The 26,592-nt window shown below is 41.7% G+C and overlaps 1 protein-coding gene across 3 annotated transcripts in view; it reads left to right on the top strand.

Annotated features, from left to right (window-relative positions):
• The window catches only part of KCNMB2 (potassium calcium-activated channel subfamily M regulatory beta subunit 2), a 202,484-nt gene that overhangs the window by 153,675 nt on the left and 22,217 nt on the right, over positions 1-26,592 (top strand). For all 3 annotated transcript variants that reach the window (XM_069973811.1, XM_069973812.1, XM_069973810.1), the window contains exon 3: positions 22,648-22,818. In XM_069973811.1, coding sequence (XP_069829912.1) covers positions 22,648-22,818 — 171 coding nt within the window. The remainder of the gene's footprint in view (positions 1-22,647; positions 22,819-26,592) is intronic.

Below are 26,592 nucleotides of genomic sequence, written 5' to 3'. Positions count from 1 at the left end.
TCCAGACAGAGCTCAGACAAATGCAAATAACACACAGAATAAACCCAGTATCTTACCAACCGAGGACCACAACAAGGTCCCAACAGGTACAGAGTCCTCTCTGCTTATTTTCATTTTGAGCGGGTATGTATGCAGGGCCCTGTCCAGGGGTAGGGTGGGTTCGGGGGTTCTGCCCGAGGTGACAGGTTCTCTTTAACATATCTTTAACTGCTATATGATGTGTTTTTTGGCTGTTTTTTTTTTCTTTGTGCCGTTTACTGTTCAGGATTAACAATAACATATTTTAATAGTTCTGTCAATTGTGCATGCTGTGATACTAAGAAAGTTTATTTATTTCAGTTTTTGTTAACAATATTTTATTTAAAAAAAAAAATAAAGGTTAAAAAAAGATTGGTTTGGATTTTTATTAGGAACAGAGTTTTTATAGTAAAAAAAAAAAAGTATTTACACTTAAGTTCCTTAGTGCCTTCATAAAAAAATTAAGAAATTGAAGAGGCAAACTCTATTACCAAATTTACTATGGCAGGCATGGAGGCATTCTAAAGGCTTCTGGCTGTCGTAGTAATGGTTTGGAATCCTACAATCACATTTTGCAAATCCACCTGTCATTTAGGTATTTAAATTGTCATTTACAAAATTTACCATGATTGTTATTGATTGTGGAATTGGAAAGGCTAAATTATCTACATCAGCAGGGATCCAAAACCATTCAACAATCCGACACTCTAAGTTGTCTCTTTAAAAGTTTCCCTCTAAAAATGATTATTAGTGATGAGCAAGGATGCTCGTCCAAGCTTGGTACTTGTTCGAGTATTAAGGTATTAGAAGGTGCTCGATGCTCGGATGAGCATCTCGCGATACTCAAGAAAATTGCATTCCTTTTCCTGCAGGTTTGGGCGCAATTTCTCAGCCAATCATCATTCAGGAGACTCTTTGGTACATCGTGCGATGACGTGGGACCCATACATGTCGATAGCAGCGATTGGTTGGCGCTCGGCTCACATGCATGCTGGAAGAGAATAGGGACAGAGCTGCTGATTGTCAGGGAGAGCGTTAGGGAGGGAATTAGCGTTCCTGCAGGCAGGGATACTAGTAAAAGGACCCAACAGCCCTTGTAAGGGCTTAAAATTATTATTATTTTTATTTTTTTGAGTACTCCAGACTGCTGGCTGTGACTTGCAGTGCAGCTACCACGTTCTTAACTGCACTCTGTTGAGATCGACTGCTGGCAGAAAGGGGACAGCAGGTGGTTCATGCAGACCTCAAAGACCTCAGTACTATTATTTTTTTGTGGCTGGTGCTGCTATTGTACATTGTATTGCTGTGATTTGTAGTACAGCTGCATAGAACCTCACTGCTCATTGTCCTGTGTAAGAGGTTGCATACACCGTATAGCATGACTTACACACACACTCTATATGACAACCTCCAAAAAATAGTCTGACCAGTATCTTTTGCTATCTGCAGCCAGTCTGCATGGTTGCTTTCTTTTTTAGTGCAGTTATTAAGGGGGGAGGAGGGGAGCAGTCAGCTTGTCAGGCACTGGCAGGGGAACACTCTGCAAGGCCTTTGACCTTCAAAGTGACCTTCAGGCATTTGACCTTGGTCGCATGTGCCTTGCCCATTTTGGTCTGGGTCAGCACTATTGTCTTGACCACCAAGCTGTTGCACAGAATTTGTCATATTGGTGCGATTAGGCAGCCCCAGAGGCATCCATGCATGCTGCCCCTGCTGTTTCATGTCCATTTCCTTGGTGTTTCCATCATTTTCTGAGGTTGACAGGTTTTCACGCAACCTTCCCTGGGCCGAGCTTGGGTCCCCTGCAAAAATGCTCAAGTCTCACATTGACTTCAATGGGGTTTGTTACTCGAAACTAGCACCCGAGCATCAGGGGATATTCGTCTCGAGTACTGAACACCCGAGCATTTTAGTACTCGCTCATCACTAATTATTATATCTTATCTATTAATAAAGTTGTTAAGGTATTAAAAAATATATCATTGTCTTCTATTCTACAACAAGGCTGGGTTCACACCATAATTATGCAATCCATGACATGTATCTGTTGGCATCCTACTGGGAACATGATAGTAATAATTACTGTTGTCCCCCGACTCTGCGGATTCCAGGGCTCGGCGCCGCCATCCCTTTAGCCCCACAGGACACCTTACCTCTCCCTGCTTCTGTCTCTGCTGTTCCTGCTGAACTTGTCGGCTACTGATGCTATTTAATCCCAGATCACCCCTGGTTCCCCTATTGGAGCCTCTGCTTGCTTTGCACAATACTGTGGTCCCAGACCTGAGATTCCTGTCTGTGAGTCCTGCCTGAGATTTCTACCTGTGCTGTCTGATGTGTTACTGTCCAACACTTAGGCGGAGATTTATGAAAGGGTGTAAATATACACCTGGTGTAAACTGCCCCCAGCAGCCAATCACAGCTCAGCTCTCAGCTCTGGTAGAATATAAAAGGAGCTGTGATTGGTTGTTGTGGGCAGTTTATACAAGGTGTATATTTACACCCTTTCATAAATCTCCCCCTTAGACTCCACTCCCTGGTGCAGCTTATACCATTGCTAGCAGTGGTCCAGTGGATCATTACAACTGTGGCATACAGTAACCGTGCCATTCATTTCAATGGCCTGAATGGAGTCACCTAGTGATTCTGTTCTTGTCCCTTTTTTGCTGTTATACACTAATTTGCAATCTGCAAAAGTTCAATTTGGTGTGATGATATTGTGAATGCTATAAAGGATTGCTGACATTTATTATTTACAACTTGTTGTAGGCTTTCAAAATTGACCAGATCGACGTTTTACAGATGTGATTTTTGTTTTTATGAATATAGTGTTTTTTCTTTTTGGAAGTCGGACATTATCACTTCTCCTTTTCATTACCATGGTGCTAAAACTGAGTGTTAATTATAGAACTAACTGGTTATATACTGGTGATATACTCTCAACTTCGTATAACCACTATAGGCCAGACAAGGTCACAGCAGTGATTACAGTTTGAAATCAAACCCATGACTTAAAGAGGTTCTCTATTTTTTAACTTTGATAGCATAATGTAGCATACAATATACCATCAGTGTTAAAAATTCCACATAAACTATGCATATTATGAATATAAGTCTTTAACCCTTAGACGACCCAGGGCGTATAGTTACGCCATGGAAGTCTGTCCCCAGACGACCTAGGGCATAACTGTACGCCCTGGGTATTTCTCCCGCTATGAAGCGTGCTCTGGAGCTGAGCGCGCTTCATAGCAGGTGGGGGCCGGCTGCAATTAGCAGCCGGGACCTCACCGGTAATGACACGCTGCAGCGATCACGCTGCCGCGTGTCATTAACTCCATAAACGCCGCGACCGCGGCGTTTAAATGTAAGTGACGGGGAGTCCCCTGTCACTTACCGATCGGGACCCCCGCAGTGTGACTGCGGGGGTCCCGATCGGTAAAACGGACCGCCGGAGGTCTCTCACCTGCCTCTGTGCGGTCCGATCGGCGATCTGCTGCACTAAGCCTGCACAGGCAGGCTCAATGAGCAGATCGCCGATAACACTGATCAATGCTATGCTAATCAAAGTACTGGATGTAAAAGTCCCCCAAAGGGACTTCAAATGTGTAAAAAAAAAAAAAGTTAAAAACACTAACACACTACCCCAAAACCCCTCCTCCAATAAAAGTTGAAATCACCCCCCTTTCCCATTATATAAATAAAACATATAAAAATAAATAAACAAATAAACATATAATATACCGTAGCATGCGTAATTGTCTAATCTATTAAAATATAACAAGCGTCATTGCGAACGGTAAACGGCGTACACGAAAAGAGGGGAAAAAAGTGCGCGGATTACCGATTTTATGTTACATTATATATAAAAAAAATTAATAAAAAGTGATGAAAACGTCCAATCTTCACAAATATGGTATTAATAAAAACTAGAGATCATGGCGGAAAAAATGACACCCCATACAGCCCCGTAGGTGAAAAAATAAAACTGTTATAAGCGGCACAATAGGCCCATTTTATTTATAATTAATTGCCAAAAAAAAGGATTTCATTTAAAAAAGATATATAACATTAGAGAATCTACATAAACCTGCATATGGTTGTGTTCGGACTGACCTATAGAATAATAGTATCATGTCGCTTTTACCATATAGTGCATTACGTAGACACAGGAACCCCCCAAACGTTACCATATTGCATTCTTTTTTACAATTTCACCTATTTATATTCATAATAATAATTTTGAAATTCCATCATACATGTTATGGTAAAATGAAAGACGCCATTACACAGTACAACTATTCCTGTAACAAACAAGCCATTACATGGCCTTGTAGATAGAAAACTGAGAGTGCTAGAGCTCTTAGAAGGGGAGGAGGGAAAAACGAAAACACTAAGATCAACATTTGCGCGGTCCACTGGGTCATTTTGGGCCCGGTCCTCAAATGGTTAAAGAGGCTCAGATAGGATAACCTATGAAAAAGTCTCACTCACATAGCTTTATACATATAGTACATATTTAATTACATTATTTCCTGACTTTATATATTAACCCCTTCAAGTAAGAGCCCTTTGATGCATAAAAGTATGGGTAAAATTAATGCAATGTTCCTCCCTGCCTTCCATATCGCTTTTATTTTTCCACCTACAGGGCTGGTTGGGGTGTCATTTTATGCGCCATGATCTCTAATTTTTATTAATATCATATTGGTGTAACAAAAAAGTCTTAATCACTTTATAATTTTTTTTTCTGATATATAATTTAAAAAAATCAGCAATCCTGGGGTGTATCTGTGTGTTTTGTTTATGCCGTTCACTGTTTATTTTATTTTTTAAAATATTTTTATTTTATAAAGGGCAAGGGGGTATATTAAACTTTTATTGGGGCGGGGGTATAAGGTTTTTTTTAATACTTTTAAAAACTTTTTTTACTACACTTTTTTTCACAGTAAAACATGCAATCATTTCATGTACTGATCTATGCTATGCCATCGCATAGTATAGATCAGTGTTATCTGCGGTCTATGCATAAAGCCTGCCTGAGAGCAGACTCTATGCATAGAACGCCGAACCGACAGGTTAGATGAGATCGGGACCCCCGCAGCATGGCTACGGGGGTCCTGATCACTCAGTGACAGATGCTTGTTCTGTCACTGAGTACCTTAAACAATGTGATCGCTATAGATCGAGGCATTTAAGGGGTTAATGAGACGCAACTGCGGGATCGCAGCTGCCTCTCATTACCCTCAGCTCCCTGGACACACTGAAGTGTGCGGGGCCGCTCTCACTGCAGCGGTCCTGCACACATCAAAACCCTTCAGTGTCAAGAACGTGTATGTACGTACCTGCTGCACTTGGTATGTGCAGCAGGAACATATATCTACGTATTGCTGGCATAAAGGGGTTAACTGAAGCACAACTATACATTACAACATATGTAGTAATTCTTATTGCTTTTTAAATAAACCCTGGTTTTAATTGATGCATTTGTTTTATTTCTTCGCAAAATAGGGTGCAGCGTTCATGAAATAATTACTATATAGATATATATATATATATATAATCTGTAGATATAAAGCAATTATTTCATTAACTCTTCATCCTACTTAGCGACAAAATAAAGCAAATACATCAATTAAAATCAGGATTTATAAAAAAAAAGAATTATTATGTAATAATTACCAATTATTTATATCATTGTACACAATTAATTATCTAATATTCCACAGCTAAACATGTAGGTATTGTTAATCATTGTCCAGTCATTTACTCTGTTAATAACAATGAATCAATCATTGACTTAAAACAAATTTATTAACCTAGGCAGTACTGCCACCCCCCTTAATTAGGGTATCATGTGTGACAATTAATCATTGTACCTTACACATTGCCACAACAGTTCCCTTCAATAACTCAGAATTGAGTAGAACAGACTGAACTGGGATTGCATTTGTTGAACTGAACTGAATATGGTTATTAAGAAATCGAATTACCCCCCTCTTCCCATGTTATAAATAAAAATAAATAAATAAATAAACATGTTTGGTATCGCCGCGTGTGTAATCGCCCAAACTATTAATCACATTCCGGATCTCGCATGGTAAATGACGTAAGCGCAAAATTGCGCATTTTTGGTCCCATCAAATCCAGTAAAATTTTTTATAAAAAGTTATCAAAAAGTCACATACTGTATGCGCAATCAAGGTACCGATAGAAAGAACACATCATGGCGCAAAAAATGACAACTCACACAGCTCCATAGACCAAAGGATAAAAGCACTATAAGCATGGGAATGGAGCGATTTTAACCCCTTAACGACATCGGGCGTAAATTTACGCCCTGATGCCGGTAAGGGAGTTCAGAGCGGGGCCGCGCGGCGACCCCGCTCTGAACCGCGGCGGTCCCGGGTGCCACTTGTAGCCCGGGACCGCTGGTATTAGCGGGCACGGTCCGATCGCAGTGCCCGCTAATACAGTAATCAGATGCAGCTGTCAAACATGACAGCTGCATCTGATTACTGGACGCAGCGTCATCCCTGGTGTCTAGTGGGGAGATCGCTCCTCCGGGATGTTATCCCGGAGGAGCGATCTCCGTAACTGAAGCCGGCCGGGGACCGCTCCAAGATGGCGCCGTCCCCGGCTCGGCACTCGTTTGTTTCCGGCTGCAGCAGCCGAAAGCAAACGAGTGCCGATCTCATGGATCTCTGCAGCATATCTATGCTGCAGAGATCTCAATGAGAAATCAAAGCACTTATACTAGAAGTCCCCCAGGGGGGCTTCTAGTATAAGTGTAAAAGTAAAAAAAAAAGTGTCATTATTAGTAAAAAGCCCCCTCCCCTAATAAAAGTCTGAATCACCCCCCTTTTCCCAGGTTATAAATAAAAGTAAATAAATAAATAAATAAATAAATAAACATGTTTGCTATCGCCGCATGCGTAATCGCCCAAACTATTAATTAATCACATTCCTGATCTCGCATGGTAAACGGCGTCAGCGCAAAAAAATCCCAAAGTGCAAAATTGCGCATTTTTGGTCGCATCAAATCCAGAAAAATTCGATCAAAAAGTCGTTTATGCGCAATCAAGGTACCGATAGAAAGAACATATCATGGCGCAAAAAATTACACCTCACACAGCCCCATAGACCAAAGGATAAAAGCGTTATAAGCCTGGGAATGGAGCGGTTTTAAGTGACGTATATTTGTTGACAATGGTTTAAATTTTTTACAGGCCATCAGATACAATATAAGTTATACATGTTATATATCGTTTTAATCGTAACGACTTGAGGAACATATATAACAAGTCAGTTTTACCCCAGGGCGAATGGCGTAAAAACACATTTCCCCCAAATAAACAAAATGCGTTTTTTTTTTCAATTTCACCACACTTTGAATTTTTTTCTGGTTTCGCAGTGTACTTTATGCAAAAATTCAGCCTCTCATTGCAAAGTACAATTAGTGACGCAAAAAATAAGGGCTCATGTGGGTCTCTAGGTGGAAAAATGCAAGTGCTATGGCCTTTTAAGCACAAGGAGGAAAAACCGAAAACACAAAAATCAAAATTGGCTCTGTCCTTAAGGGGTTAAGGAACATATATTTGTTAACAATGGTTTGAATTTTTTACAAGCCATCAGATACAATGAAAGTTATACATGTTGCATATCGTTGTAATCCTAACGACTTGAGGAACATATTTAACAAGTCAATTTTACCCCAGGGCGAACGGCGTAAAAACGAAAAAAACAAATAAAAGAAATGCTTTTTTTTTTTAAATTTCACCACACTTTGAATTTTTTTCTGGTTTTGCAGTGTACTTTATGAAAATCAGCAGATTTAATTTATCTACTCTCATCGCTCCCTAGTGGGCATGGGAGGCTGAGGATAAATGTATGTCTGTTACCCTCATCGTCAGCACCATCCCTGTGCTATTTGTTTTAAAATCCTTGGTCCAGTATGGGTGGTTTGAGCACTGGGAACAGGGTAACTGCCCTCCCCACAGGCAGGTAGGGACAACTGGGGCGGGTGTCATTGGCAGGGACTGCACTGTCTATTTGTCTTCCCAGTCCCCATCCTAACATTTTCACAGGCCGACAAAAACCGCAGTCAACCAAGGTGAGCGGCATGAGTACCGATACTTCGGTCGCCGACCGCCTCGAAGCGTTGACTACCCAATTAGAGGGCATTGCAGGGTTGGTAGTGCGATTGTCCAACCGGGTGGACACTCTGCCTCTCACTACCAGCAGCGACCCAGACCCCAGTAACAGCACCTGTTCAAGTGGTAAGACATAAGACCAAAATGCTGTTACCGGACAGATTTCAGTGAGACACTGACAAATACCGGACCTTCAGAGAATCCTGCTATTTATATTTCAGGTTTAACCCTTTTGTTTCCGATGGTGAAAGGGTTGCCCTGATAGTCTCCCTTCTCCAAGGACCCCCGCAGGATTGGGCCTTGGCCCTTCCTTCAGATGCTCCTGAATGGAATTCGGTGGAGACGTTTTTCACTTCCCTTGGCCAGATTTATGATGATCCAAACCAGGTTGCAGTGGCGGAGTCCCATCTCCTATCCATCCAGCAGGCCCTTCGCACCGCAAAAGAATATTGTGCGGAGTTCCGGCAATGGTGCACCTTGACTGGATGGCAGGACTCCCCACTAAAAACTTTATTTCGTCAGGGTCTGTCTGATGCTATAAAGGACATTATGGTTAGCCATCCCACTCCCGACTCCCTTAGTGGCTACATGACACTAGCCGTGACTATTGACCGCAGACTAAGGAAAAGGAAACAGGAAAAAATGGGGGCGAGTTTAAGTCGACCAAGGTCCAGCCAGTCCCCAAATCCTTTTTCCAATGTGACAGAATCGTCTGCTTCCGGGGTTCCCGATGAGCCCATGGTCCTGGGTTACACCTCAGCTAGAAGGGGGTACAGGATGGAGCACTCACTCTGCTTGGAAGGCAGGTCACCTTCTAAAGATCTGTCCATCAAAGCCATCCCTGAAGTCGGAAAACGCCAGTGCCTGAGTGATCGTCCAGAGGGTCACTCAGGCACCCAGGTACCTCTAAAAAAGTTTGACAAGTTTCTGTTGCCTGTTACCCTGGTGTCAAATAATGTTGTTCTTTCCTGCACAGCAATGGTGGATTCAGGCGCCGCCCTGAGTTTTGTTCGTGCTTCGGTGGCTGAGTCTTTAGGCCTGGAGTTGGTGCCCCTATGTTGTCCATTCACTGTGGCTGGAGCTGATTCTGCCCCCTTGAGAGGCGGAGCAGTGACGTGTCGCACTCCAGAGGTCTCTATGCAGGTTGGGTGCCTCCACCAGGAGAAGGTGTAATTTTTTGTTTTAGATAAATTGGCTGCCGATATCATTTTAGGGTTACCTTGTTTACGTCAGCACAACCCGATTGGAGGACTACAGAGCTGATAAAGTGGGGTAGCTCTTGTGGTTCCCATTTGACTCAGGTAGTTCCTGTTTTGGGTTCAGTCGGAGAGGCTGCTAATCTACCCAGGTTCATTTCCGATTATGCTGACGTTTTTTATGAGGCCATTGCTGATGCCTTGCCTCCTCACCGTCCGTATGACTGCGCTATCGATCTGGTGTCTGGGGCCAGGTTCCCTAAAGGCCGCATTTTCAATCTTTACCCCCCCAGAACGAGAGTCGATGCGCGAATACATACAGGACAGTCTGAGGAAGGGTCACATTAGGCCTTCGGGGTCACCTATGGGTGCAGGGTTTTTCTTTGTAGAGAAGAAAGACGGAGGTTTGCGTCCCTGCATTGATTACAGGGAGCTTAACAAAATAACAGTCAAAGACCTGCATCCACTTCCTTTAAACCCTGATCTGCTCTACCAGGTAGTAGGCGCCCGTTGGTTCTCGAAAATTGACCTTCGGGGCGCCTACAATCTAATTCGGATCAGAGAAGGTGATAAATGAAAGACGGCCTTCAACACTCCCGAGGGGCATTTTGAGTATCTTGTCATGCCCTTTGGGTTAAGTAATGCCCCTGCCATCTTCCAAAGGTTTGTTAATGATATTTTCCGCGACCTGTTTGGCCGGTATGTCGTAGTATATCTAGATGATATCCTTATATATTCCCCCGACTGGGGTTCACATGTGAAACATGTACGTGAGGTCCTGACTAGACTTCGTAAGAATACCCTGTGTGCTAAATTATCCAAATGTTTGTTTGGGGTAAAGGAGATTGGATTCTTGGGTTATATCATTACTCCAGAATCAGTCCAGATGGACACGAAAAAGGTGTCAGTGGTCTTGGAGTGGGCAAGACCCACAACTTTGAAAGAACTACAGAGGTTTCTAGGTTTTTCGAACTTTTACAGGAAGTTTATTAGAATTTTTTCGCTTATTGTGAAACCGCTGACTGATCTCACTAAGAAAGGTGTGAATCCAACCTCCTGGCCCCCAGAAGCTGAAATGGCGTTTGAAAAACTAAAGCACAGCTTTTTCTTCTGCTCCCGTATTGGTTCATCCTGACTCGGAACAGCCATTTGTGGTGGAGGTGGATGCGTCCGAGTCTGGTGTTGGGGCGGTACTGTCCCAAGGTAAGGAACCATTTACTAACTTGAGGCCCTTGGCGTACTTCTCCAGGAAATTCTCTGCGTCCGAAATTAATTATGATGTTGGCAACCGTGAGTTGCTAGCCATTAAATGGGCGTTAGAGGAGTGGAGACATTTCCTGGAGGGGGCCAGACACCAGGTCACGGTCCTTACTGACCACAAATATTTACTCTATCTAGACAAAGCTAAAAGGCTGAATCCTAGGCAAGCATGCTGGGCGTTATTTTTTACTCGTTTCAACTTCATTGTTACCTATCGTCCTGGCACTAAAAACATTAAAGCTGACGCTCTGTCTAGAAGTTTCGGGATGGAAAAACAGTCGAGAAGGAACCCGAGAATATCTTGCCCCCCGGTACCATTTTGGCTAGTATGTCCGTTGATCTAACTAATGCTTCCCAGGGGGAAGCACCACCAGATGTCCCTACGGACAGGTTATTTGTGCCCTTGAATCTGAGGTTAGCAGTTCTGAAAGAGGTGCATGGATCTAGTCTAGTGGGTCATCCTGGTATTGCCAGCACAGTTTATTTACTGTCCCGTTCGTGTTGGTCGCCATCATGGCAGAAAGATGTAAAGGAATATGTCAAGTCTTGTGAGATATGTGCTCGAACTAAAACCCCAAGGTCTCTGCCAGAAGGGTTATTGCAACCCATGCCATTGCCTGCTCGTCCTTGGTCCCATCTCTCGGTACTTTGGGTTGTGGTGGACCGTTTTAGCAAAATGTGTCACTTGGTGGCTTTAAAGAAACTTCCTAATGCCAAAACTCTAGCTAAATTGTTTACGCGTCACGTCCTTCGACTACATGGTATACCCACCAACATAGTATCTGACCGTGGTGTGCAGTTCGTATCTAGATTCTGGAGGGCATTCTGTGATCATCTAGGTATTTCCTTGTCACATTCGTCGGCGTTCCATCCGGAGACCAATGGTCAGACGGAGCGCATGAACCAATCTGTGATTCAATATTTGAGATGTTACATTTGTTATGTATCTGACAATCAGTACAAGTGGTCCGAGTAATCATGTCAATGCCTCTACTCAACAAACACCATTCTTCTGTAATTATGCATTCCACCCTAGATTTTCCGCATTACCAAATTCTGAAACACACTTTCCATCTGTTAAAGACTTGACACAAAAACTGTGCACAGTGTGGGCAGAGAGTCTGGCGACTCTAACTGCCTCACAAAAACAACACACATTGTTTGCCAATCGTAAGCACCGTCCCGGGCCTGACTATGTTGTGGGAGAGAGTGTATGGCTTTCTACTAAAAATTTGCATCTCCGGGTACCATCTGCTAAGTTGGCCCCCAGATTTATCGGACCCTTTCCCATTGTTGAAGTGCTCAATCCCGTCTCGTACAAGTTACAATTGCCACACTCGCTGAGGGTACATCTAGTCTTTCACAAAAGTCTGCTAAAAAAATACACTCCTCCAGCGGTTTCTTGCTCTCCTCCCCCTCCAGTGGTTGTCCAAGGAGAAATCGAGTTTGAGATCAAGCGTATCCTAGACTCTAGGAGGATGTGCAACTCTGTCCAATATCTGGTCCACTGGAAGGGTTATGGCCCCGAGGAGCGTACTTGGGTGACTGCATGAGATCTCCATGCCCCTGACTTACTTAGGAAATTTCATTTAACATTCCCTACTAAGCCTGGAGGTCCTTGTGAGGGTCCGGAGGCCCCTCCTCAGGGAGGGGGTTCTGTTAGGACTCGAGCCGTGCGTTCAGCACGGTGTCCATAGCAGTCAGGCTGCTTTTGATTTTTTTTTTCTCTGCTCTGCTATTCCTGGATGTAGGAGTGTCCAGTGCTGCACTCCCTCTGCAGATCAGCACTAGGTGTTTGTGATCTCAGTGATTTAACTGACAGCTGACTCTCCCAGTCAAATGTCAGTATCTGGGCTGGGTGGGACTTCTAGTCCTATAAGTACAATCACTTGCCTCAAGTTCCTTGCTTGTGAAAGAGCCTAGTAACCCTAGTGTATCTTGATCTAGCATTCCTCTGACCTGTTTATCCTGTTTTCCTGACCTCTGGCTTTTGGACCTCGACTATTCTTTTGGACTCTGATTTTGTACCTGAGTATACAGAACGTTGCTGACTTGGACTACTGACTACCCCTTTATTGTGTGTATTAGTCTTGTCTTGTTTTGTGTGCCTCACTTTACCGCAGGTGAGGGAACACCGCCAAGTTGTCCGCTGCCGCCTAGGGCAGAGTGTGGCAATCAGGGACAGCTGGGGCGGGTGTCATTGGCAGGGATTTGTCTTCCCAGTCCCCGTCCTAACACTTACTTGATATACTAGTGACCCTATACTGTTGCAGAGGGTCACTAGTATATCAAGTAAGTCTAGGGCCCCGTAAGTGAGACAATCAGCTGTCACTACTATAGGGGTACTCTAGGAGATTGAGGGTTAGGATCCAGGAGCGAGGCCATTCTTATCAGGACAACAACTCCGCCTGGGCAGGTTACTATGGGCACCCAGGGATAAGGGCATACAGGCACCCCCAATCTAGATGCACATCACGCCCCTGCCTATACTGATCCCAAAATACCTTACTCCCATTGGCTAGGCTTAGGAACTTCCTTTATAAGTATCCCGTGCCTTACCGCATATTGGTACACATCATTGTAAGACCAGTCTGCACAGGCATTTATGTATATCTGTAAGAAGAGCTCTTTGACTGGCATTCATGGTTTTATGGTGAAGGTTATTTTTGTGTGTGTGTGTTTAGGTGTACACTATCTAATTTCTATGGTAACATTTTAGAAGCATAATAAAAGTTGTTTTACGCTTCCCTGGGCAGTGAAATATACAGTGAGCATCATGTTGCCTCCATCCTTAAATTTTTGAAGACTGCAGTCCATTACAAGGTCAAGCAGCAGGCATTCCAGACAACAAAGCTACAGACCGGTAGAGGGCGAAAGCGACTCTCCAGTGACCGGAATGACTGCCATCTTATTCCAATGTCACTCAGCAACTGCAGGTTGACATCAAGTGACCTACAAAAGGAATGGCAAATGACAGCTGGGGTAAGGTGCACGGCAAGAACAGTTCGTAACAGGCTCCTAAAGGCAGGGCTCTAGAAAAAAAAAGCCTTTCATCAACGAGAAGGGCTCAAGCTAGAAAAAAGCATTTCATCAATGAGAAGCAAAGGAGAGCCAGGCTGAAGTTTGCCAAAGACCATAAGGATTGGATTATAGAGGACCAGAGTAAGGTAGTCTTCTCTAATGAGTCTAATTTTCAACTTTGCCCAACACCAGTTCATCTAATGGTTAGACGGAGACCTGGAGAGGCGTACAAGCCACAGTGTCTTGTGCCTACTGTGAAATTTGATGGAGGATCTGTGATGATCTGGGGATGCTTCAGAAAGGCTGGAGTTGGCAGGCTAATCTTAGCGAAGGACGTATAAATCAAGCTGCATACAAGGTTATGCTGGAAAAATACTTGCTCAGGCAATGTTGCCTAACTCTGTGGATCGTTTTTTCTAGGACAATGGGCCATGCTACCCAGCTAGGTCAATCAACGTGTGGCTGAAGGAGCATCACATCAAGACCCTGTCATAGCCAGCCTAATCTCCAGACTTGAACCCTATTGAAAACCTCTGGAATATAATCAAGAGAAAGATGGATAGTCACAAGCCATTAACCCCTTAATGACATCGGGCATATATTTACGCCCTGATGCCGGTAAGGACGTTCAGAGCGGGGCCGCGCGGCGACCCCGCTCTGAACCGCGGCGGTCCCGGGTGCCGCTTCTAGCCCGGGACCGTAGGTATTAGTGGACACGGTCCGATCGCCGTGCCCGCTAATACAGTAATCAGATGCAGCTGTCAAACATGACAGCTGCATCCGATTACTGGACGCAGCACTTCCCTGGTGTCTAGTGGCGGAGATCGCTCCCCCGGGATGTTATCCCGGAGGAGCGATCTCCGTTTCTGAAGCCGGCCGGGGACCGCTCCAAGATGGCGCCGTCCCCGGCTCGGCACTCGTTTACTTCTGGCTGCAGCAGCCGGAAGTAAACGAGTGCCTATCTCATGGATCTCTGCAGCATATCTATGCTGCAGAGATCTCTATGAGAGATCAAAGCACTTATACTAGAAGTCCCCCAGGGGGGCTTCTAGTATAAGTGTAAAAGTAAAAAAAAAAGTGTTGTTAATAGTAAAAAGCCTCCTCCCCTAATAAAAGTCTGAATCACCCCCCTTTTCCCAGGTTATTAATAAAAGTAAATAAATAAATTAATAAACAAACATGTTTGCTATCGCCGTGTGCGTAATCGCCTGAACTATTAATTAATCACATTCCTGATCTCGCACGGTAAATGGCGTCAGCGCCAAAAAATTCCAAAGTGCAAAATTGCGCATTTTTGGTCGCATCAAATCCAGAAAAATTGTAATAAAGAGCGATCAAAAAGCGCAATCAAGATACCGATACAAAGAACACATCATGGCGCAAAAAATGACACCTCACACAGCCCCATAGACCAAAGGATAAAAGCGCTATAAGCCTGGGAATGGAGCGGTTTTAAATGACGTATATTTGTTGACAATGGTTTAAATTTTTTACAGGTCATCAGATACAATATAAGTTATACATGTTACATATTGTTTTAATTGTAACGACTTGAGGAACATATATAAAAAGTCAGTTTTACCCCAGGGCGAATGGCGTAAAAACACATTTCCCCCAAATAAACAAAATGCTTTTTTTTTTTCAATTTCACCACACTTTGAATTTTTTTCTGGTTTCGCAGTGTACTTTATGCAAAAATTCAGCCTGTCATTGCAAAGTACAATTAGTGACGCAAAAAATAAGGGCTCATGTGGGTTTCTAGGTGGAAAAATGCAAGTGCTATGGCCTTTTAAGCACAAGGAGGAAAAAACTAAAACGCAAAAATCTAAATTGGCTCTGTCCTTAAGGGGTTAAAGAACAACTATTTACATTTTTGTGCCATAAGTGGCATAAGGTCCCCCAAAACCAGTGTGAAAGACTGGTGGAAAGCTTGCCAAGAGGCAAGAAAGCTTGGATTAAAAATCATGGTTAATTAACCAAATATTGATTTCTGAACTCTTCCTGAGTTAAAACATTAGTATTATGTTTTTCCAAGTGAATATAAACTTTTCTTTGCATTATTTGAGGTCTGACAGCACTGCTTCTTTTTTATTATTTTAAAAATTTCTCATTTGCTGCAATTAAAAAAATTGCTTTGAATTTCACGGACATGTTGCCAGCAGTTTATATAATAAAAGAACATTGTACATTTTACTCAAAAATATACCAGAGAAAAATCTGAGAAATTGAAAATTTTGCAGCAATGAAGCTTAGCTCGTGCTATATGCAGGGGGTGTCAGCTGTATGTTAAAGCTGACACCTGGCTTTAATTACCACAAGCTGACTTAACCCCGTGCATGCCGCCCCCAATATTGATTACAGCATGCACAGAGAGCCCTGACAGGTACTGGACCTGTCAGGGCTCCAAATGTCAACCTCACAGCAAAGAATAGGAGTAGCGATTGGTTGCTAGGGTAATACATTTACAAAGGTTATGGCAGAGACGCATGCTAGGGAAAAGGCGCAGATTCGCCCCTTCTCCGTGGCGTATGCCTGCCATATCATGTCATACGCCACTCACCATCAAGCGAGCAGGGGGGATTTGGGGGGGGCAAGGCAGGGAGGAGGCGTGGCCTCCCTCCGCACCTCATTTATAATGATTTACGCCTTCTCACAAATTATGATTCAAATCTACACCTGAAAGCAGGTGTAGATTTGGTACTCCGGGCTCAGAGTTGGGTGCACGGCAGGCCGGATTCACTAAGAGGCATGTGTCTCATAGTGAATTCAGCAGGGGGAAAGGGGACGAGGCCTAATTTAAGACTGAGTTACGAATATGCCAGTCTTCATAAATCCCCTGTAAATGCCAATATTGCTGATTTTTGGTTATATCATCTATTAGATTTAATGAAATAAAAGGCTAATAAAATTGTGCCCTCATAGGTCTCCATAGATGATAAAATGATGAGGTTATAGAAATCATAATATGGTGATGTCTATGACCCTTTTTTTTTCCCTATCTCTGTAATTCTACTGACCTACAGATAAAAGATTGCATATCAGTTTTATTGCAAAGTGAACAATGCAGCAAAATCCCTTGATAGGTGCAGAACTGCAGAATTTTTTTACAATTTTGGTCCAGAAATTTTTTTGTGTTTTGCAGTACCCGTTTTATAAGATGAAGGATGTCATTAAAAAGCTCTATCTGTCCCGCAAAATAATAAGCCCTCATATGGCTCATTATATGGCTCATTTGGAAAAATCTAAGAGTTATGACTACAAATTTGCCAAAAATGTCAGTATTTTGCTCAGTATTTTGCAACCAAAACCAGGAGTGGATTGAAAACTCAGAAAGGCTATGTTCACACATTTTTGAAATTTAGTGGATGTCCGCCATGACAAATAATGGCCGTTATTTCAAAGCAACATTTATTTGCCATTAAATGGCAGCCATCCACTAAATTTTAACAGTATGTGAAAACCGCCTTGTCTTTTATTTTACTGTGTGTGAACAAAGCCTTAGAATGGCAACCACTGTAAGCTTTCAAACTTGCTGCACCTAAAGGCTATGTTTACACAACGTAATATTTTAGTAAAGAACTGAGGCTGATTGCAATGGAATCAGCGTCCGTTCTTTACTGCAGGATCGGCATTGCACTGAAGATAATGCAATGCCACCTGCTTTGTTCACACAGTGCTATCATATGTTCTAAAGAATGGGCGTAAAAATAATGTACATGCCTATTATTCCCAGACACTGTTTAGTGAACAGCGTCTGGAAATAATAGCTGTTCATACAATGTAATGTGCTGTGGCGGCCACACATTACATTAACGTGAATAATTGATTTGTGGGCACACCCAAATATAGTGTGGACATAGCAAAAGGTTGTTAGGCCATGTTCATACAACGCCTTTCTGCAGCTGTTATTTGATGTTTAGAGTATCATATAACGGCTATTGTTTACCATACTTTGGCAGCCATTATTGCAGTGACTGCCGTTGGTTTATTACTCAAATTTAGGTTCAAGATGGTAGCTTTTTAACACCCTTTTGGATGTGGCTATTTTTAAAGTTCCATTCAATGTTATGTAGATGGTGATTAAAGGACATGCTTGACAAAGGCCAGTAGGCCAAAACGTTGCATTCTTTTGTGTACCCTGATGTGTGAATAAACACACCTTTTTCATCGTGAATGCTGCGGGAATCCCTTTCTTCTGAAGTTTGTAGCACTCATACAAAAGGATTGTGAGTCTACCTGCGTGCATCCTTCATTTCTACATTTTGGCCAGAATTGGAGAGTCTCCAGGTGATGTTGGACATTTTCTTTTATTTGGGATGATTAAAGGACTGTCAAAAATATATGTGTAAACAACCTAAAACAGCTAAATAATGGACAAAATTATGGACACAAACAATAATTTGTGGACAGCAGCTATTATTTTATACAGCATGTGAACTGACGGACAGTTTTCCCATTAACTTCAATGGGAAACATTGAGGACTGAAATCAACGGACCTTATTTTAAATAAAATTAGAAGCCGTTATTTTAATTAAAAAAAAGCCATTGTATGAACAAATCAATAGGCTGGGTTCACACAGGTTTTTTTGCACCTCGTTTAACATATCAGTTTTATGAGGGGGGGGATAGGGATGCAAAAAATAATGCAATTGTGTGCATCTGTTTGAATCCATTTTTCCCTTGCCTTCAATTATTTAAAAAAAACACAGACAGATCAAAACTGATCCTTTTTTTTAGCATACACAAAAATGTAGTAGTTTTTTCTATACTTTAAAAATAACCATTTCAAAAATATCCATTGAATGGACTGCAAAAATGCTATGTGAACCCAGCCTAATGTTGTTGTTGTTGTTGTTTTTGTTTGTTTGTTCAGGTCCCACTGTTTTAATAGATTCTGTGATGGAGCACTGAGAATGGAGCTCTGATGCAGATGTGAACAAGGCAAAACAGTGTCATACAGTGCCCCAAAACTACCACTATTACCACACATTAGTGCTATACACTGGCATTCCACGTCTATTAGCATTAACTCATAATGGACAAGTAGTCAGACCATTCTCTATGCTGACTGAGAGATTAAACATGTAAATGGTTTCTATAAAAGTTATTCTTCCTTTTAGAAGAGATCTATTTCTATAACATTCCATGAAAGAATTTCTCAGGGTCTTGCAACCTTATTGTATGTCCATAAGATATGTTACTGTTCCACTGAGAATTCATTTATTGAGTATGTCTACATGAAAGGCAGTTAAAAGTTTTTACCAAGACTTTACCGCAACTGATATAGCCCTAGATTATACCTCTTCACTCTTCCATTATTATAAATTTCAATTACTTTTTTGACATAACATGACCTGCATGAATAGGAGCTATTAAAATTTTAAAAGAAGGTCCATCTGGTTCTTTAAATGTGGACCTGCACGTTGCACTTAAACCTTCTAAAGAAATTAGCAAGAAAGGGGAAAAACATAAAACGGATGGATTTACATATAAAATACAGGGAAAAAAGAGGTACAAATGCCATGTAGCTCCACCATCACATACTGTATGTACATTTCCCTGGGTGTTTATTAATGAGACGACTTACTGCTTCCTCTAGACACTGCTCCTCGCCCATAAAGTCCCATAGACCAATCTGTTTGGCAAATTAATTTAATTTAATCCTCAGTAAACTTACTAACCCATCAAAACCCAGAGGGCTGTCAGCACACATAAAAACATTTGTGCACCCTGGGTGCAAAAGCTTGTCGTTTTCTTCTGCTGTAAGATTTGTGAGCTCCGCTCAACCAATTCCTGCCCTGGGGAATGTTAGGGTCTCCCAGAACCAAATGTTAAAGATGATACAACCTTTCTCGTGCTTCATGATTTTCTACAACATTTATGTTAATTGGATTTCTTGCTGTGGCACACCAGTAAATGAAAATGGCACACTTAATCCCTGAAGATGACAATCTGCTAATGGGTAAGTGCATGGCTTAATCACTGCATACCAAATAGGTTATCTTAGCAAAATACATAAAAAATGGTGTAGAAATGCAAGTTTGCTATTTACAGACAGATTTTATATTCATCTTGAGCTATTTAAAGTCTGGACATTTCTTTGTCATCAGCTTTTTTATACCTTGTCTGGAAGTTGTATGGAATACAAGTAAGCTGGCAGAGTGTTTCAGCCTATTAGGAAGGCTGGCGTGTCAGGACAACCACAACCAACAGTGGGTGGGAAATGTACTAATATCATGTACTGCATCACCAGCTATATTCCTGCTAATCCAGAAGTGCCTCCCTAATGTTCCTGACCCTGGTCTGTTTTTTTCTGACCTTTCTCTTGTCTCCTGATTTTGTACTTTGTATGTTTCTGCTTTTTGTTTCCTGGTTCTGATTTAGTTCTTGGAATATTATCCTGGTTATTTGATTTTGTCTTTGTTATTTGTTTTTGCCTTTGTCATGCTCTCTTGGTTTTGACACTGGTGTTGGTTTTGACACTGCTGACAATTCTACCTGACGACCATGCATGTAGTCAGAATAGGGACCGTCACCCAGTTGGGGTCTGCTATCTAGAGCAGTATGTCCAAGTTGGTAGGGGCAGGGGGCTGGGTTCTAACCAAAGCCCCCTGTTCCCCTACGGATAAGACAGTATTGTACAATGTTATAAAATATTGTAACTGTTTTTGAATGAACAAGTAGTGCTGTGTCGACCGACTCACTGAGAAGCAAGTCTACAGCAGTGATGCCCTACTTGGGGCCAAAACTCTATAGTTTCATTCTAAAATAAATACATTTAACAAGGAGCAAGTTGCAATATGAAATTTCATAACTTGAATATAGGACTCCTCCCCGAAAACATTACAGAAGGGGGACACAGTTTTTGTTGTTAAATATGAAACATGTGAAGCAGTCTGAAATTGGAATTAATTTGGTGGTTCACAAGAAAAGGGTGGAAGCAAGAAATCAGAAAAGGAAGGAATGAGGCATGGTGGGACTTTATCTGCAAAAGAAGGCAACAGGGGAATAACTTGAAGCCAATGGGCCCCAGCACAAAATAACAAGGAGAGAAACGTAATGGCCCCCCTCAGGCTCCTGGGCCCAGATGCAAATGCACCCACTGCACCCCCTATGTCCATGCCCCTGGAAGGCCACATTCCTGCAAGCTTTCTCTTTTTCATTGTCAGGTTAGGGCATACCCATCACAGTAGTTTGAGATGACAGAATCCTTACTGGGAGATTGGCAATTAAAACTGCACTGTTGCTAGAAGAATACAAGAACAGTGGCTGTCTTTCCTCTCAGCTATGAGTGTGCCATATTCATTATGCTCAAGACAATGTTCATTAGGTTAGGGCTCATCCATCCCTTTAGTGATAACCGATCAAGATGCATGAGTTGACAGATCCTATTTATTTCTATGGGACAAACATCTACCAAAGTGATTGCATTTATAGAAATCAATATGTATACTGCAAAGTAACAACAGTGTTGACATGCCCGTTCAAAGAGTGAATGGCTGAATGGTTTATGTGTTCATTTAATAGTTCATTATGTAAATTGATACATTATCACTGATTACTTTTTTCATATACAGTGGTACCTTGGATTACGAGCATAATTTGTTCCAGGACTGTGCTTGTAATCCAAATCACTCTTTAACCAAAGCAAAATTTCCCATAAGAAATCATAGAAATGCAGACAATTGGTTCCACACTCCAAAAATAATATTTTTTTATTCTGAATAACATGTTAAACAAATTAAAGGGGTTGGCCACTGTTGGCCAGTGTACAGTATTAGTAAGTGTACTCACTGTATATAGTGACAGCAGGTCCCTGTGTACCTCATAGAGCTAAACTCAGACTCCCCTCCTCCAGGCTGTGCTGCCCTGCTCTGTGGTGTTTCTGTCCATGAGATTGCTGACATGGAGGAGCATGTGACCATGCCCCGCCCCCCAGTTTCTACCCCTGAGCCTGTATATGTCTATGGAGGACACAGGGGACAGGGCATGGTCACATGCTCCTCCATGTCGGCCATTTTATGGACTGAAACAAAACAGAGCAGGGCAGCACAGCCTGGTGAAGGGGAGTCTGATTTTAGCTCTATGAGGTACACAGGGAGCTGCTGTTAGTATATACAGTGACCACACTTACTAATACTTTGTACTGACCTATTTTACTATAAAGTGGCCAACCCCTTTAAACAAAGATTTAGAAACAGCTGAATATGTGATATTATACAATACTGTACAGTATAGCAATCAGTATGTGGAGTATAATGTATAGTAACTGCATAAACTTGAAAAAACAGCAGCAGTTTATAGATACAGGATGGAGCTGCAGATCCCCATAATGGCGAGGATAGGAAATACAATGGCTGACAGAGACTGCAGGGAGCATGAAGGAATGAGCAGGGCAGATGTGGGCACATACATGCAGCACTCTCTGTCTGGGGAGAGAGGGGTTACAGCATTGGAGAGATTACCTCCACAGTCCTGTCTCCTGATGCAAGCCCCAGCCTGAAGTGGATCTGCTATGATTTGGAAGGTGAGGGAGACTTCCTGGGTCAGAAGGCAATGCTCTTAAACAAAGTTACAATTTTGAAAAACTGTGAGCTCCTAAATCAAAACGCTCTTAATCCAAGTTATTCTTAAACCAAGGTACCATTGTGTATATATATATATATATATATATATATATATATATATATATATATATATATAGCTATTTAATCATAGTTATTCATGAAACAACTAAATCAAAATCAGCAAGAGCAGATAATAAAGGGGACCAGATTCCAGTTAGTCATCCAAAGAAAAGAGGCAGTGGTACCTCTTGTGGATAACCTCCTGTTATTTTTATTTTCTTAAACATACAGTATGTAGATGTAATGGAGTATGGAGCTGTAATAACATGAGCACATAATAGCAAGATAACAGTAACATTTATATGCAATTTGTTGTGCTGCTTTACAAGATGTTTTTTCTAGTATTCCTAAAACTAAAAGGAACATTTTATTTTTAGAAATTTCTACCAAAAAATCAAGGACCATGACCTACTGGACAAAAGGAAAACTGTGACAGCACTAAAAGCAGGAGAAGACCGAGCGATCCTTCTGGGGCTGACAATGATGGTCTGTTCCATTATGATGTATTTTCTCCTAGGGATAACACTACTTCGATCATACATGCAGAGGTAATTTGGTGTCTGTTGCTTCCAATGTGAATATATGACCTTATTGTCTTTGTTGGGGTCTTTTCTTTACCTCTTAGTATCTTTCCAATCTGTTTGGAACCTTAATGTGCAATATAAATTTAAACAGTTTAACACTATGTGCATAAGGGTTGAATAGGACGCTTTGTATTCCAAACACATACCAGCTCTCCAGCTTTGAAACTAGGTACAGAAACAGACTAAAATGATACCAGATGTCTCTGTGAAATAAAAGTTCATTGGTTTAACAGTGGGTGGAATTCATCAAAGAAAAGAAAAGCAGAAAGGGAGTCGCACGGATCCCGTTTATCACAAAATACAGTCCTATTGGCTCAGAATATAAAATATCTCATCAGCAAATGGTAAAACTCTGTCACAGAGGAACGGGTAGCTAAGGTAATTGATGTGGAGAGATAAATATAGCAGTGTACACAATATGAATATGCACATAGGAATATTTTCTCAGGTTAGATTCATACTGCACAGTTTTAAAGCAGTGCAAAAATTATATGTGGATTATGGCTGCATGCAATAGTAGATGGAGTACATCCATAGGCCATGTTCATATGTCGTAAGACACTGGCTGTTCTATAAACTGACTGGGTCACAGAACGGCCGGTGTCAGAGGATCATGCCAGCCGATACTGCAGTACTGGCCGGATCATCTTTATTTTTCATGAATTGGGATTTGGGCGCATCCTCGTGCGCCCACATCCAAATTCCCCTCTGTACACAATGGAGTATGCGGCCGGAGCTGTAAAACTAAGCTGAACTTACTAGAAATCCAGGTCCAGTCTCCAGAAGGCAGATTTTTAGTTTTGTACTGGTTGAAAAAAACCAGACTAAACACAGGAATTCTAGCCAGTACAGAAAGTCACGGCTCAATGGGTCCATCAGGCACATGACTGTTTTCTCTGTGAGAGCTCAGATGGCCTGGGAAACACGGGACTTCCTGTTTTCTGACTTTTTGAGGAAAAAAAAGTCATAAAACAGGAAGTGCTGTGTTTTCCATGATAACTACAAAAAATAATGAATGTAAATTGCAAACTTGCCTTACATCACATCTACTGTTGATTTAGATTTTGAAAGTTATAACGACAGTGGCACTTATGACAATGTAGTGCTGGTATAGTAAAACCCTTTTGTTAGATAGACCAAAAAATTTGAGCTACATGACCATTTAATGTTGAGCACTACATGGCAGAAATTATTATGTACAGTAAGTCAAGTCTGAAGTCTCATCCTTCTCCCTGCCTTCCATAAACATTCTCGGATTTTTCAGGTGAATTTTTAGAAATAGTGGTCATATGAGGGATGACAATATATGTGGTTGTCGAATGAAGCCTGAATTTCTAGCATTTTTCCTCTCTTCAGGCTCTATTTTGAATTGTTTGATTTCTTACTTAGAACTTAGAACCAGGGAGGTAATAGATGACATCTACCATACACGTCAAACAGACAAAAACTAAATAATGCTCCCCTATATCTCTATAGCCCACACCCAAAAGTAAACACTTAGAGGACATTATACACAGGTACAGAGAAGTACCAGAGCGGCTCCACCTTCTTCCCCCTTCCCTGTTCATGGACTTCTATAGGTAGCAGCTGTAACTGATCTTTCAGTGAAACTTATAATCATGTAGATCTCTTCTTCACTTAGAGTGAATTCAGATGTACCGTATCTACAGCAGATTTCAGGCTGCGAGTTCACAGCGAAATCCCTGTCATTTTCAATGAGAAGACATACTCACAGCGGGAATGCAAGCCCCCTTAACCCCTTGTGCCATTAACATACTTTACCTAATCCATGCTCCGGGCCCTTTAGGTTCCGCACAGCCAATCAATGCATGGGTCCGTTGCAGTCACTAATTGGCTGGGCAGGACCTCCGGGAACCGGGAGCCTCAGGTGCAGCCAGAGCATGGATTAGGTAAAGTATGTTTCGGGCAAAGGGGAGGTTAAGGGGGTTGGCATTTACATACTCGCAGTGGGATGACAATCTTTGAGTGGTCTTCTCAATGAAAATGACAGGGAAGGTATCTGCAGTGGATTTTGATGCAAACTCGCAGCGTGAAATCCGGTAAGTGTGAAGGCACCCTTAGTGTAAATTTTACAAGTGAACTATGAGAGTATGATCAGGTAGAAGTGTTTGATCAGTTGAGAACAAAGCAATTTTTTTTTTATAAGAAATATGTCAAACTTATTTATACTTGTGCAATTAATTTATGGGGAAAAAAAACTTATGTAAGCAATGGTTATATTTTAAAGCAACACAATTTAAAGTGTCCCCAAACACACACACATACACACACACACTTTCCAATCATTTTCAATAAACTGATGTCAGAGCTGTCTGACTGCGGCTTACCTCTCCGCTTCCCGTAGACAACACATGAATGTTCGGTTGTGCAGAACATTCATATGTATGGGGAGGTCAGAAGAGTGAGCTGTTGGCCAAACAAAAATTCATCTGACAGTTATACATACAGCTTTGGATAGAGAGCACTGCCTTTTTCTACTATTGGCAGTACTTCTAGGGCCACAGATATCTTGTGCTTATCTTCAGTAAGCTACCATTTGTATATTGTGAGATGTCTTCTGATGTCTTCTGTATTTATATTTATAATTGCAAACACATTCAGAAATGATAGAATAGCTTCCACGTATCTGCTGTAAATTTATTCTAATCAACTCAGTGCTCTTACAATCTGCACACAGATCATGTTTTATTGATAACCACACTGACACATAGCTACTGCCGCTCACTAATTCTTCTCCTCGCTGTTCAGTCAAGGTTATCTTCAAGAAATGGTTCAAATTTGCACAACGTCAGCCTGGGCTTTCATACTGAAATACTTCATTATTAATATAACAAATAAGGCGCTCATGAGAGATACATGATCAGAATTAGGCCAGATTCATAATTGATGTGTTTGATGTGTTTCTATGGAACAGAAGTGCTGGCAATTGACCTTCCTTAGATGTTTGAACTGGTACCTACCCATCCTTAAAGGGATTGACTCATAGAGGCAATGCCTGTTCATATCCATTATATAGGCCCTTTTTAAGTAATTTCCATTCTGGAAAAAAAAGAAAAGAGAAGAAAAACATCCATTTGTTACAAGGATGTCCATTTATCTTATATCTATCATTCAAAGCCACATTTCACCTTCTTCTCCCCTGTGTTCTAGTAAGTACTTGTGTTCCTTAATTAAATAAAAAAATATGTACATACATACATGCCAGTCCCCTCACGAACCAGGCACCAATCGACAGCTTTCTTCCTATGCCCAGTATAGGCAGAAAGCTATCAATCAGTAGAGAAGAGGAGCCCATTTTAGCAGCATTTTATAGCTAAAAGTGCACAGATTTGACCACCACTATATTTATTGTTTATGGGACGGCAAAAAAGTACAGTGCTCAACTATCAGTAGCACTCTCATAGCCAATGAATGTGTTTGATGTGTGGAGCAGCGGTTGAGTCTGCACATTGGCCTACCATTCAGAGTCCCATTTAGGAGGCGCATTTTTAGACCTAACATGTCGTTTTTTCCGTCCTTCCGTTGTTTTTCTCTAAAAATGATGTCAGTTATTTTGAGTACCAAATAATGCCTGTCATTTCACATATTGGGCCTCCGTCATTACAATGATGGCCGTTGGTACAATATTCTAGTTAAGGTTTCATTGGGTTTCATTGAGTTTAATAGTAAAGACAGTAAAAGGATAGTGAAAAAAAAGTGTGTGCACAGCTGTCACTA

Source organism: Dendropsophus ebraccatus, chromosome 6 (genome assembly GCF_027789765.1).
Source record: "Dendropsophus ebraccatus isolate aDenEbr1 chromosome 6, aDenEbr1.pat, whole genome shotgun sequence".
Taxonomy (NCBI): Eukaryota; Metazoa; Chordata; class Amphibia; order Anura; family Hylidae; genus Dendropsophus; species Dendropsophus ebraccatus.
The sequence above is the reverse complement of the archived record's forward strand: the minus strand, read 5'-3'. Positions and strand labels throughout refer to the sequence as shown.